This window comes from Cololabis saira, chromosome 17, assembly GCF_033807715.1.
Source record: "Cololabis saira isolate AMF1-May2022 chromosome 17, fColSai1.1, whole genome shotgun sequence".
NCBI lineage: Eukaryota > Metazoa > Chordata > Actinopteri > Beloniformes > Belonidae > Cololabis > Cololabis saira.
Window position 1 is genome coordinate 16,108,008 of NC_084603.1, and position 14,967 is coordinate 16,122,974.

The 14,967-nt window shown below is 43.6% G+C and overlaps 1 protein-coding gene across 1 annotated transcript; it reads left to right on the forward strand.

Moving 5' to 3' along the window:
- Positions 1-131: 131 nt before the first annotated feature.
- On the forward strand, positions 132-13,808 carry pwwp2b (PWWP domain containing 2B). The gene is made up of 3 exons (XM_061745474.1): positions 132-369; positions 3,953-5,681; positions 12,987-13,808. Exons 1-2 carry the CDS (start codon positions 230-232, stop codon positions 5,679-5,681), a joined length of 1,869 nt encoding a protein of 622 aa, XP_061601458.1. The 5' UTR covers positions 132-229; the 3' UTR covers positions 12,987-13,808.
- Positions 13,809-14,967: the final 1,159 nt, after the last annotated feature.

Genomic DNA, 14,967 nt, shown 5'->3' on the forward strand with positions numbered 1-14,967 from the left:
TTTTAATTCCTCATGTATAGTTTTTATTCCTCAGGTCTAGTCTTAATTCCTCCTCTGCTCGGGTTTCCTCAGTGACATCAGCACCGTGCCCCTGCTGCTGACTCTGATGGCGTCACTCCCGCTCCGCCTGCTCCGCTAGCGCCGCGAGGACGGACCGTGGCTCCGCTGCTCCGCTGGCTCCGCTGGCCGGGATCGAGCACCGCCAAGCCGGACACTGGTCCCAGGAAACATGGAGGATGCGGCCGCGGAGCTGCGGCCCGGCTCCCGGGTACCCGTCACCGTGGATCATGTGGTGAACGACACCCTGGTCGTGACGCTGACCTACCGAGAGAGGAGCTACACGGGAGTTTTACTCGAATCCAGCAAAAAGTGAGTGTTATTTCCACCGATTTTCTCCATTTTCGCGGATTTAATCGACCCGGAGCTAGCCGGTTAGCCGTTAGCAGCGCGCTTAAAAACCAACGAAGAAGAAGTTAGCCGCACGTTAGCTCCCCCGGCTAACGAAACCTCCAGTCCACTTTTCTCCAAAAATACCAGTGAAATAACTCAAATCATTGCAGTTATAAATGCAAAATCACAATAGTGACCCAGTTTATGAAAACTGTGGAGGATTTATGCCGAATTAGAGCTTTTATCTGTAGCTTATTGTTAGCCTAATCCAGCTAAAATGCTAACGTGTATTCAATAATAACCGTTAAAATCCTCGTTGTTTCTTTACTAGGACACATGCATGTTAAATAAATGCACAATCCTGCTTTGTAACAAGTATATCTGCTTATTTAAGAGGGATATTTCATAAAAAAGGCCTTATGTTTAACAAACAATGGGGAAAATGACAGCTGGGATTTGATAAATCACATCCTTTTTATTTAAAATAAGCTTTATAATGTTCACCACAGGCACAATCTGGAATATAAAGTCCTGTTTTTTACTTATAGGCATAATCATGTTAAAATGAGGGCAATGATTTGACATGTATTAAGTTTCTAGTCTTCTATGTGTCTCTTTCTGTATGTTACATGTATAATAACCTTGTAATTTCCTTTCATTTCACTTTATTTTCTACATTGATGAACATTTTCAAGTGTAAATATACCCAATTGTAGCCAAAAAGGCTTATTTGCAATTGGCAGTCCCTCTGCAAGACTCAGTAATAAAGATACAAGCAACATTACATGACACACAATATCTTTACTAGGACAAATGCATGTTAAATAAATGCACAATCCTGTTGTGTGACAAGTATATCTGCTTATTTAAGAGAGATATTTCATAAAAGGCCCTTATGTTTAACAAACAATGGGGAAAATGACAGCTGGGATTTGATAAATCACATCCTTTTTATTTAAAATAAGCTTTATAATTGTTCACCACAGGCACAATCTGGAATATAAAGTCCTGTTTTTTACTTAAGCATAATCATGTTAAAATGAGGGGACCTTTCAGCAATGATTTGACATGTATTAGTTTCTAATCTTCTATGTGTCTCTTTCTGTTTGTTACTTGTATAATAATCTTGTCACCAGGGATGGGCGGTATGGACTAAAAAATGTATCACGATAATTTCTGGCATTTATCCCGATAACGATAAAAATTACGATAAAAAAAATACCAATTCAACTCCACCTTTTCAACTATAAATCTATCACCACATTCAGTCTTTGGAGCCCCCAAAACACTGCTCTAAAAGATACTAAATACTACTAAACTACACCAATGGGAATTTATCTTTCTTTCTTTCTTTCTTTCTTTCTTTCTTTCTTTCTTTCTTTCTTTCTTTCTTTCTTTCAGGCTCATTTCCTTCCTTCCTTCTTTCCTCCTGCTCTCTCCTTTCTTCTTCCCTTCCTCTTTTCTCCCTTCCTTCTTCCTTCCTTCCTTCCTTCCTTCCTTCCTTCCTTCCTTCCTTCCTTCCTTCCTTCCTCTTTTTTCCCTTCCTTCCTTCTTTCCTCCTGCTCTCTCCTTTCTTCTTCCCTTCCTCTTTTCTCCCTTCCTTCCTCCTTTCCTTGTTTTTCTCCCCCTTCCTTCCTTCCTTCCTTCCTTCCTTCCTCTTTTTTCCCTTCCTTCCTTCTTTCCTCCTGCTCTCTCCTTTCTTCTTCCCTTCCTCTTTTCTCCCTTCCTTCCTCCTTTCCTTGTTTTTCTCCCTTCCTTCTCCCCCTTCCTTCCTTCCTTCCTTCCTTCCTTCCTTCCTTCCTTCCTTCCTTCCTTCCTTCCTTCCTTCCTTCACGTACGTTGTGCGTGGATTTAACGCAGAACCATAAATCAGCTTTACACAAAAACATAAACGGGAATTTATCGTTTTTACCACGAGATGACAAATTCTTATCGGGAGGATTTTTTTTGACGGTTTGTCGTGAACGGTAAAATATCGCCCATTCCTACTTGTCATTTCATTTCATTTCACCTTATTTTCTACATTGATGAACATTTAAAAATGTAAATATACCCAATTGTAGCCAAAAAAGGCTTATTTGCATTGGCAGTCCTCCTGCAAGACTCAGATAAAAAGATACAAGCAACATTACACGACACACAATATCAATAACAACACTGCAATAGTTAATATAATCAACAATTAATGATCACAGGTTTGAGACGTTTTAAGCTTGTGTTGCTTTTGGTGTTGTGCACCTTAAAAGCCACTGGCTTTAGACTATTTATAGAAAATCTGACCAGCTTTGCCCCTTCTTTATGTAAGAGCCCAAGCTGCCCTGAGAATAACTCGCCCAAATGGGAAATAGACCTATATTTCAGGCCTTGACACAGACAGAAATCTGACTACTTCTTCCTTTTCAGTTAAGGGACATTCATTTCCCGTCATTGTTTATCACAGCTTTTTTTTTTCTTTTTTTTTTTTCCTTCTCTTTTTTGAATGTCATTGTGTAGCTGTATCATTCAAACTAATCTCCATGAAGTTGCACTGTACACACCACACAAAATGGTAACAGTGCAGTAAATCGTTTGCAGGTCATATTGTCTGTCCTTGTACTTCTAAACTAGCGCGGCCTGTTCTCTGTCACAAGCAGTACAGTTTGTGCCATGTCAGTCACAGTGAACATGCCAGCTTTAAGGGTGTGTGTGCGTGTGTGTGTGCAGAAAATAAATAAATATATATATATAATTTAGATGAGGTGTGAGGAATAAACCTCGCCAGGAGACGGTTATTCAGGGATCCCTGCCAGCTCCTTCTCTTGGGGAAAGAAAATGGGCTCCCCAATCGTGCACTAATTAATAGTCTCACCACATATGATCCCTAAGTAGACATGGATGCAAAAACAAACTGAAATCTCCTGACTGCATCTCTGAATCCCGAGTGATTCATGGGATTGTTTTTGTTCAATCAGATGCTGAGGAGGGGTGGGGGGTTCCCGGGCATCCTGTAGACTCTTTGTCTGCTGTCTCCTGACTTATGAAGCCCTGCCATCTTACTTTTAGCCACTTGTCAAAGTCTTCCTGGCAGCCGGGCCTTTATTTGACATGTTTTTTTGACTCCGGGGTTCGGAAAAAGCACAAATAATCGCGCAGACAAAGTCAGCGATAAAGAAAAACCTATACTTTTGCAGCCCAAGGCAGGCGGACAGAAAGCTGCCTGGCTTTCTTCCCAGCAGGCACCCAACCCCCACCTGCTTAAAACGTTCAGCACACAGGTGACGGGAAGAGTGGTGTCGTTTGTCTTTGTACCATGAAACAGAAATGGTGAAACTGTTTTACTTCCTGGAGGCCGTACTGGGTGTAGTAATTTATACCTTTTTTGGTGCTCTTTTCTCCTTTGACCTAAACTGATGAAGATATATGTTTTGTTTTCTTATCTCAAGTTATCTCACAAGGAAGAACTGCGGCCTCCGCACCTTTTTATAGTCCCTTATTATAGTGAAATTGCTTTAGAAAAGCAATGAGAAAAGCAGGATTCATAATGATTGATTTTAATTGTTTCTACATCTCTCGTTCTTTTCAGGACTGGACTTTTCTGTCTACCAGACTTCACAGAAAAACTTGAGAACTGCCCAGTATCAAAACCACCCTGTGAAATCCCCGAAATTTTGAGCGAGGAGCCGGTTTCCGACCCCCCCAGCCAGGTTTCGGAAAGACCAAAGGACGAAAACACGCTCCCTGAAAGCGGCGTACCTGCCGCGCCGCTCCCCTGCCCCGTCCCCACACCAGTGCCAGCTGGACAGGCGTCTTATCCTCCTTATTTTGAAGGAGCCCCCTTCCCTCAGCCCTTATGGGTGCGCCACACATACAGCCAATGGGTACCTCAACCCCCGCCGCGACCAATCAAGAGGAAGAAGAGGCGGACGCGAGAGCCCGGCCGCATGACCATGAGCACCATCCGTCTGCGGCCCAGGCAGGTGCTCTGCGAAAAGTGCAAAAACACGCTAAACAGTGACGAGGACAGCAAAGACGGCGTGAGCAACTCCAAGACTTCCAGGAAAGAGAACGCCCTGCAGAGCGACGACGACGGAGATTATAAAGATAGCCCGACTAAGCTGTCAAGAAAAGAGGACGTTGCAACCAAGGACACCAAAAGACGCGAAAACGGCACCAGCCTCGACAGCAAGCGCCTCAGGAAGGACAAAAGGGGCGAGGCTGACGGGGAAAAGTACCTTCCGGGTGATGTTATCCCGCACAGCCCCGTTATTAAGATATCCTACAGCACTCCACAGGGAAAGGGGGAAGTCATAAAGATCCCCTCACGGGTTCACGGTTCAGTCAAGCCGTTCTGCCCTAAACAGCTGGTGCAAAACGGCGTGAGTGATGATGTCAAGGCCGCCGCCGATGCCACCAAGGAACAGAGGCACATTCTAGACGCCACGCGGTCCGGCCTCACCGTATCGATTCCCAAACTCAAACTAACTAGGCCTTTTGCAACCGTTGGTCAGGACTCTCCATCCCCAAAGATCCGCTTGAAACCCCCCGAGAGAGACGGGGAGGAGACCTTGGTGGAATACGAGGCAGAACTTGTTGGAGGAACGAGGAGACGGAGCCCCCGGGTGCCGGGGCCGGGCCTCCCCCTCTCCGAAGACTTGGGCGAAGGAAAGAACTCACTGGAGTTGTGGTCGGGGAGCTCCGGAGAGGAGGCGGAGCGCAGCCACAGCGACCTCACCCTCCTGATCAACTTCCGCAAGCGCAAAGCAGATTCCTCCAGCCTGTCGGTGTGCAGCAGCGACAGCCTGGACGAGTCCAAGTCCTTCAGCTCCGACGGCACCTCGCCCGAGCTGTGCGACCTGGCGCCGGGCGAAGACCTCTCTTCCGTCACCTCGTCTTCCGTCACTCCGCCGGACGACTGCAAGACGGTGCCGCCGCTCACGGTGCGGCTGCACACCCGCAGCATGACCAAGTGCGTGACGGAGGACGGCCACGCCGTGGCGGTGGGCGACATCGTGTGGGGGAAGATCCACGGCTTCCCCTGGTGGCCGGCGCGCGTGCTCAGCATCAGCGGCACGCGCAAGCAGGAGACGGCCAGCTGCGAGGCCCAGTGGCCGCAGGCCAAGGTGGCGTGGTTCGGGTCGCCCACCACCTCCCAGCTCTCCGTCGCCAAACTGTCCCCCTTCAGAGAGCTCTTCAGGTCCCGCTTCAACCGCAAGAAGAAAGGGATGTACCGGAGAGCCATCTTGGAGGCCACGAAGGCCGTGGGTCACATGGGTCCAGAGATAACGTCAATGCTCTCCCACTGTGACACGTAGGTGAGTTCAAAGTCGCACCAGCCATAAAATGCATAATAAAGAAGGAAAAAAACATATAAGTCGCATTTTTGAGGGAAATTTATTTTATAAAATCCAACACCAAGAACAGACATGTCATCTTGAAAGGCAAGTTAAAATAAAAATAGGAAGAGGCAACAACAGGCTGAATAAGGGCCAGTCCCAATCCCCCCCTAGTCCTACTTTTCAGTCCTACCCCTAAATTTTGTCAGGGTAGTGGTGTCCCAATTCCTCTTTGCATGTAGTGGTAGTGGACATAACGAGGGTTAGTGTGTATGAATCTAGCCCTTCACAGCGAGGGATTTCAGATACTGACTTTGCGACCGAGGGCCAGAAAAAATTCCCAGAATGCTTTACGTCATCATTTGCAGACAGAATCAAACAAAAAAACATGGCGGCCATTTCTAATTTTTTGTGAATAAAATCATTATTTTGAGTTAGTTTCTGCATAAAAATGCGTTTTGATTACATTTCTAGCGAGAAATATATATTTTACTTTCATAATATTCACTCAGTGAATGTACATAATCACTCGCTTGGTCGTTGTTGCGAAGATCTCGCCAGAATAAAGGCTGATTTATGGTTACGCGTTACACCAACGCAGAGCCTACGGCGTAGGTTACGTGGCGACGCGCTGCGTACCCTACGCCGTAGGCTCTGCGTCGATTTAACGCGGAACCATAAATCGCCGCAATCTCTTCTCATCCTGAAAACATCGGAGCAAATTTCTTAACAGGTGTTATTTAGATAAACTGAGCCCAGGTTGGGGATCTTAACGGTTACTTTTACGCCTGAAAAAATATCAAAACTTAATAAAGTGGCATATTAACAGCGCTACAGCTGAAATTAAAACAGCTTTTAGCTCTGGGCTTCCTGATATGGTGTGACGTATGTGCAAACGTAACTATGCAGTCGCTTACGTACCCGAACGTAAACCACGCAGTGACGTAGCAAGTGGTGTCCCAATCCCTAGGGAAGATTACAAGGACCCTACGCCTGTGGCTTCATTTTGAGGGCTAGTGGTAGAAAGTAGGGGGTGTATTGGGATTGGCCCTTATTGTACGGTTTGCTTACGTTACATGACACAACTGAGAACGTGCCTGGTATGTTAACATAACATATTAAGAGTTATTCAGATAACTATAGCATAAATAACATGCTAAGAAGTTTACCGAACCATCCGTGTCGCTCCAAATAACTAAAATCCAATGAAATCTTCATCCTCGTTGTCACTTTTAAACAACTCTGCTAACTCCGGAGGTAGAAGATGCGGCGAAATGATATACCGGTAAAAATGTTAAAAATTTCACACATAAGTCGCTCCAGAGTATAAGTCGGCCAAACTATAAAAACAAAAAAACACGACTTACAGTCCGGAAAATACGGTACTTTTGTCTTTTTTACTGCTGCTGTTGGCATGCATGGGCCTTTACTGGGGTGTAACTATATTTTACTAACATAATAATCGATCAGTCGCTGTGACACACGAGACCAACACCTTGTTTAAACCTTAGAGGATAACAAAAGCCACATGTTGATGTTGGTGACTGTCATTCCTGGTGTTGCGTGATTAACCGTGAGTGAGCCATGTGACTCACGGGAGAGAAGACGCTGGTACAAATGAGTAAGAGCTGACGGAGGGTGAACAGTATGTTCAGCTGCACGTCGGACTGTGAGGAGACTAAATGACACATTAAACAGGGCTCCAGACTGCGACCAAATGCTCGCATTTTGCGACCAAAATTTGAGTATGTGCGACTGAATTTCATGTCCACTCGCACACGTGCGACCAGTAAATTTGCCAGTGTTTTTTTTTTTTTTTTTTTTTTTTTTACACGTTAAACGTGGAAGGAGTGCCTCAATGAACCCCCATATTTGCAGGCCAATGAGTGTGAAAGGGAATGAGTTGGGGGATCTATTTATTTATTTATTTATTTTCGTTTAATTTCACCAGCTCAAAGCAGGTATTACGCCCGGACGACATTTAATGCGACACAACTCGCTGCCGCCGCGGCGCGCACATAAAGTTAGAAGAAAGAGGCGGCGGGTATGTTTGGGTTTTAGTAACATCATGCTCAGGCCATGAGTCTGCAATGGCCCAGACGGGAGACACATGTAGCTCACTGCTTAACTTTTATTTTTAATCCACTCTATATTCTTCTGGTTGTTCTCCGATATGTCCCCCCTCTAAAGCCTGATTTATGGTTCCGCCTTAAATCGACGCAGAGCTCTGCGTTGTTGTAACGCGGAACCATAAATCAGCCTTCACCCGGTACATACATAGGTTTCTCTAAACATCTGTCCCCGCTACAGTTTTAACTAAAAGAAAATGTGCTCCAATACAGCAGGTCTCATAATTTTATTTTGAACACTGCTTAAAATTTGCTTGACACAAATGAAAGTTAAATTTTAACACGTGGGAAAAACACCTAACCTTTTAAGTGATGTGTGTTGTCAGGTGTAATGGCATTTTTAGGTTAGACATAAGAATATTTCTTGGTAAGATCCTTAGTTATTTGAGTGAAGGCAGTGAATTTGGTCGACTGGTGTAAGTTCAGGGTTTTAGTAAAGACACAAGTAGGGAAATGTTATTGGCCAGTACCCCCAATATTTGTACATTTGTTAAGTACTGTGTTTAACGGTTACATTCATGGCTGAAAGGTTACTAAGCACTTTGTTACCAAGCACTTTTTTTATCATGTGAATGTATGTTTTTTTTATATATAATGACAGCAATGGTGCTGTCAGTTTACTTTATGTTGCGGCATCTTTAAAAATGCACAATAAAATGTAACACTGCATTTGAAACAGCACATTGTGGTAATTAATTAATCTATTATGAAATACGTATTACTAATACACTGAAATGTAGTAGAAATGTAAACATTTGGTTAGCGTGTCGATAAACGATGTGCGCTCCTAAAATTTCTGATTGTGCCCCTAAAAATTTTCAGTTAGGGGCTACTGTGCTCCTAGTGAAAAAAGTTAGTCTGGAGCCCTGTTAAAGGATACAAATGCACGTGAATTGAAAAACGGAGCTGTGAAAATGGAGGTCAACTGAATGGAGGTCACTGGGAGTGACGGTTTATCAGGAAATGCAGTTAAAAGAATAGTGATACAATTCCTCCCCCCCGTCTCACAATTGTCAGACATTCACAACACAAAGTTGCCTTTCAGCATTCAGGAAAAAGAAGCTTTGAGGGTGAAAAGGAAATAATAAAAGAGAGAAGAGGGTCGGTTGATTTGATAAACTTCCCTAACACTTTATGTGCAACGGTTTTGTTTTAATAATATCACATACATCTCCACATTTGTGTTACTTTTAGCAGAACAAAAACCAGAAAAACTGACTTTTTCTGGCGGCAGCTTGAATAAGAGTTTCCCGCTCCAGCTCAGTCGGCCTGTAAAGTTATCACTGATTAAGGTTTCAGCCTTGAGGCCTTTTCTCAAGACGAAGCGCTCAGGTTTTTTATGTTTCCCTCTACTTCAGTTTCACCATCGTTGTGAAATGTGCATTTGATAATTTTACTAGTTGCAATGTTGCCGAGAACCCCAGTGGCTCGGTCCGTCTCTGCGCTCCACACAGTCGGCAGGTTTTTCAACTTTTCAAACGTTGTTTTCTGTTTTTTTAAATCTAGAAGTAACAAAAACATGTTGTCCTGAGTGACTGAATGTGATCAGAACAACACAGTGTCACACAAAATAAGTTAATCAAATCAACTTCTTTTTAAATTAACATATATTTGTATTACTTCCTCTCTCTTTCAGTGGTTTTCGTGTTTCATGAAGCCTCTTCCTCATGATGACATGCAACTTTGTTGTTAACAATGATTGATGACCTTAAGATGTCAAAACAATAACCCACGGCTGTTTTTTTTAAATCATATCACTCGCTACTAATCAAATCACTTGATAATTTATTATTCCACTTTCACTCTCCATCCTCTTTCACTGCTCGACGTTTTACGTCATGCCTGCATTATTATCGTTGAATTGTCGTTACTCCCACCGTTGTTGATTAGAGTGAACAACACGAGCCAGTTAAGCGCTTCTAAAGTTAAAGGCAGAAACTCAAACGTAGGCAGTTCCACGTTTACTAATGTGTAGGGATGGGCGGTATAGACAAAAAAATGTATCACGATAATTTCTGGCATTTATCCCGATAACGATAAAAATGTCGATAGAAAAAATACCAATTCAACTCCATCTTTTTAACTATAAATCTATCTCACTCTCAGATCCGCCATGTTTGTTACACAAAAACGTCATCAACAGGAATTTTTCTTTCTTTCTTTCTTTCTTTCTTTCTTTCTTTCTTTCTTTCTTTCTTTCTTTCTTTCTTTCTTTCTTTCTTTCTTTCTTTCTTTCTTTCTTTCTTTCTTTCTTTCTTTCTTTCTTTCTTTCTTTCTTTCTTTCTTTCTTTCTTTCTTTCTTTCTTTCTTTCTTTCTTTCTCTCCTTCTTTCTTTCTTTCTTTCTTTCTTTCTTTCTGGCTCCTTTCTTTCTTTCTCTCCTTCTTTCTTTCTTTCTTTCTTTCTTTCTTTCTTCCTTCGTTGTGCGTTGATTTAACGCAGAACCATAAATCATTTTTACACAAAAACATCATAAACGGGAATTTATCGTTTTTACAGTGAGATACAAATTCTTACCGTGGGGATTTTTTTTGACGGTTTATCGTGAACGGTAAAATATCACCCATTCCTACTAATGTGGAAATTTGACAGATAAAGAGCGAACCTGTTTTCCTCCATCGTTACCTAATTGCCAGTTATGTCACTTACTGCCAAAAACAATAGGGCAGGAGTCTAAATTATTTTAACGGGACTTGACATTCTCAAAAATTCACCTAATTGATTATATCTCATTCCTAGTTATAAATATGTCAAACTGTTATCTAGACAGTAGCCCCGTGTCACAGCAGTAACCTTACTTCAATATTTATCTGATTTTTGACACTACTGATTAAGAAAGTTAAGACTAGATGATTTTAAGGCTGATTTGACAGTTGCAGCGTCGTTGGGAACCCCCATGCAGGCGTTGGTCAGGATCTGGGACCAGATCTTTACGTGTGAACACCTCAAAGACTCATCCTGAGCTGCTGGGGATTAACGGCAGATGTTAAACGGTGTCAGAGGACAGAGACGCCCATCTGCCACACGTTAACAGAACTGAAATAGAAAAGCAGAGGACAGGAAGTCCACAAATAAGACGCTTGTTTTAGAACCGTGTAAATGATTAATGTAACTTTGCTGTGCTGCTCTTAAGAATTTGTGCACACTGAAGAGTCTCTGCAGGGTCGTATACTTACATGTTGATATTCTTCAGATAACGTCAGTTCAGTTGTTTTCACAGCAAAGACTTAATGCAGAGTGAAAGAAGAAAACAGTAGGCCATCGGGAGTGAAACTTTACATCAATCTAAGGTTGAATAAATGTCACTGGATTAAAATATGTGATAGGTTTCCTAGAATAATGTGAAATTACTTCATATTATGAAGTACCTGTTTTAAAGTAACACAATAACTAATACAGGGGAAATTATAGCTGCTCTTCGCTGGCAGGGCAGTTAAAGCGGGGCGGTGACGGCGGGGCGGTTACGGCGGGGCGGTTACGGCGGGGCGGTTGTAGCGGGGCGGTTACGGCGGGGCGGTTACGGCGGGGCGGTTACGGCGGGGCGGTTACGGCGGGGCGGTTGTAGCGGGGCGGTTACGGCGGGGCGGTTACGGCGGGGCGGTTACGGCGGGGCGGTTACGGCGGGGCGGTTACAACAAGGCGGTTACGGCAGGGCGGGTTACGGCGGGGCGGTTGTAGCGGGGCGGTTACGGCGGGGCGGTTACGGCGGGGCGGTTGTAGCGGGGCGGTTACGGCGGGGCGGTTACGGCGGGGCGGTTACGGCGGGGCGGTTACGGCGGGGCGGTTACAACAAGGCGGTTACGGCGGGGCGGGTGACGGCGGGGCGGTTGAAGCGGGGCGGTTACGGAAGGGCGGTTACGGCGGGGCGGTTACGGCGGGGCGGTTACTGCGGGGCGGTTACTGCGGGGCGGTTACTGCGGGGCGGTTACGGCAGGGCGGTTGTAGCGGGGCGGTGACGGCGGGGCGGTTATACCAGGGCAGTTATGGCAGGGCGGTTACGGCGGTTACGGCGGGGCATGTGTCACCTCAGGTGCAGAGGATTTTGGGGAGGTCTATCTCAACAGGACTGGTTCACATGAAGAGTCGTAGGATGGAGTTAGAGCAGATTTAGAAAGAAAAAAGTCACTTATACGTTTCAAGCACCCATATTTAATAAAAAAAAAAAGGCTTAAAAAAAAAACCTGTATTGCTTATATGACAAACGGTGCGTGACCCTGCAGAAGGTCCATACATGTGTGACTATAAAAATGCGGCCCATGTGAGTTTAGTTTACGCTCACGTGAGGTCCGGATGCATGTGACAAGTGTGAGGCGAGCTCAGTTATCCCGTCTTAGTCCGGAGAGGAACAACATCCCCAAGAAAAGAGTTATCAAAACTAAAAAAGTGCAGTAGAGGGAAATTAATTTGAATATTGAATTGAGACGTAAACGGAGTTAGCAAAGTGAGGAGGGAGTGAGTCCTTTAATCTGAACAGACCAATGATTAGCCAACTTTAAAATAAAAAAAAAACAAACATTTAAGAAGTAACGGGCTTATTCAAAATATAACGTCCCGTTGCAGTTTTCTGACCCTAAATAGTCTTCTGATATATTAGGTTTGTTGACTTGGGTAATTTTCACCCATAATAGTCCTGTAGATTCAGTTCGATTGAGGTCACAACGTTCAGTTTGTCTGAGCGTGCAGCAAACGCAGAGACGGTGCTACTAATTCCCGTCCTCGGAAGCTTCTTGTTAAATCCTGATTTCACAGGCCGACTCAAACAGAACCGACTACTGCTTTAATTTGCTTTAATGACATTAGCATATGGTTGTCGTCTGGTGACCGAGGTCACTGATCGAAGGTTTCCTGGTTCCCAAACCTTAAAGGTTCTGACGAGGCGTTTTACTCCTCTAAGGCTCAGCAGCCTGGTTTTTGGTCGGATGTAAATGAGAATAAAAAGGGAAGCGTCTTTTCTCTCCCCGTCAGCTGCACGGAGTCTCAACCCTCTGGAAAGTAGCTGACGTTGACCCCCCGGTTCTCCCTGACCGTCACATGACCGTCACTGCATCCATCCCGCATGTTTTCAGTGTAAAAGTGTGAACCAGCGGATGTTTGACCTGCTCTGTTTGCTCATTGTCTTTACTCTTTGCTCTGTCATCCCCCCCTTTCCCCCCACAGAGGCTGAGGAAGGACTGAAGAGAGGTTTCCGAGGTTTTTCTGAATTCTCAGACTCTGTCATCAAGACCCAGGAGGGAGTACGTGCGGTTGCCACGGCTACTATTTATATGCCCCCCCCTTCTCTTTTTTTTTTTGGTTTCTTTCTTTCTCATTTCCTGTTCTTTTTCACGTGGCTGGAGGAAGATGGCCGCCAAGGTGGGGTGTCGCTGAGACTGCATAAGGGAGCAAAGAAAATCAAAAAAAGAAGGAGAAAAGAACGAGGCATCTCATGATCGGAACTGTTCCGCCTTTTTTTTTTTTGTTATTTCTAGATGTAATCATATTTTAATAGAGCCAAATAACAACACTACAAGGACCCGAATGTATTTATTGTTTGAAATGGTTTTTATTAAGATCCAGCAAGTCGAACTTTCTACTACAGTCTCGCAAAAACCATCCCTTCTTCGACACACTCCTCTCCTCTCTCCCTCGTGGACTTGAGACTCATGACATTTAAAAGTCTTACCCAGAAATCCTCCCTTCTGATGAAAATGTGAACGGGAGCGACGGCTCCGGCTCCGTCTCGCGACCACCGAGCTCCATCCTCTCGTTTTAAAGCCTTCCCGCGGCGTTTCGGTTGGACTTGTGGATATTATTTATACTGAACTGTCGTCTCCTCCCCGGGATCACGCCGCGCATCTCTCCCGCCTTTTTGAACTTTTACGAGCATAATTTTTCCCTCCAACTCTTCATATATCCTGAGAAACCATCCTTACGTTTAATTATTTAAAGTGACACGTTTAAGAAGAAGAAGAAGAAGAAGAAGAAAAAAAAAAGAAAAAGCACTTTATCTGTACCTTGGTGGCCTGCTGTAAGCTCACTGTCTAGAAACACTATTGCGAGACGCAGCCCTGGTAGGCAGCAGGGGGGATCAGAAACTACGCCGGCGACTGTCCATGGCCTTGGAGATACAAACAAAAGAAGAAGAAAATCTTCCTTTTTTTCTTTTTTTTTTAGACTTTATTTTATTGTACAAATCATGGGGGACGCCAGACACAAATGGTTGCCTACACTGTATTCTTGCGTTTTTGACTTGAGTGTGTCCGGGTCCGTGTACTTCGCATCCGTTTTTTGTTCTGAAATGACAAAATAAAAATAGAGAAATAATCCAAAATAATCCGTTTCCCATCTTTTTTTTTTTTTTTAATTATTTTTTTATCCCGGTTTTTTCCCACATATTATCACCCATCTTTTGTTTTGATAATAAAAAACGGAAAACAGATCGTTATCCGATTTCATTGATGTTTGAAAATCGAAATTGGGAATTAAAACAGCGAGTGGAAAACTGTTTTCTCTATTTCCTATTCATTTCCAGTATGTTAGAGTTCAGTTTGTTATTGATTGGACGCTGGTTTTTTTTTTACGCTGCAGCTGAACGGACTGTCACAACATCACTGCAGTTTCATGACGGAGTGAAGACAGATTACAGATTAAACTCATGTTTCACTCCCAGGTTTCATATTTGATTTATTTTCTGTTTCAACATTAAAAAAATCTAAAACTGTTACTTTTCAATCTGATGAACAAAAGAACCAGAAACAACTTTCTTCATTTATTACTGCGCATGTGCAATCCCCCCATTTGTCCAATCCTTGTTTTCAGTATCCTTGGAAACGAATAGGAAATACAGAAAAGAGTTTTAATCTGTGTATCATTCGTTCTTTCCATTTTCAATTGGCAATCAAAACATGAAAAAGTGACTGGTTATTTTGTTATTTGTTTTTTATTATAACACAAAAAACGTCTGGTTTTTCATATTTAAATTTTAGGCACAGATCAAAAATACAAAATAAAAAAACGGGCCACAGGACTGATTTGATTTTAATATTTAATTGGTCGGGTTTTAAAAAATAATCCTTAATCTGTTGTTCTAGCGCCGCCACGGTAGCCATGGTTACCCGAACTGCCGCGTACCATGGATGTAGAACCGCCGGGTCACGTA

Excerpts from the sequence above, each read along its gene's own strand:
- pwwp2b (XM_061745474.1), top strand. The coding sequence starts at position 230 with ATGGAGGATGCGGCCGCGGAGCTGCGGCCCGGCTCCCGGGTACCCGTC. Across the intron at positions 370-3,952 it reads TTACTCGAATCCAGCAAAAA|GACTGGACTTTTCTGTCTAC; the intron begins GTGAGTGTTATT and ends CGTTCTTTTCAG.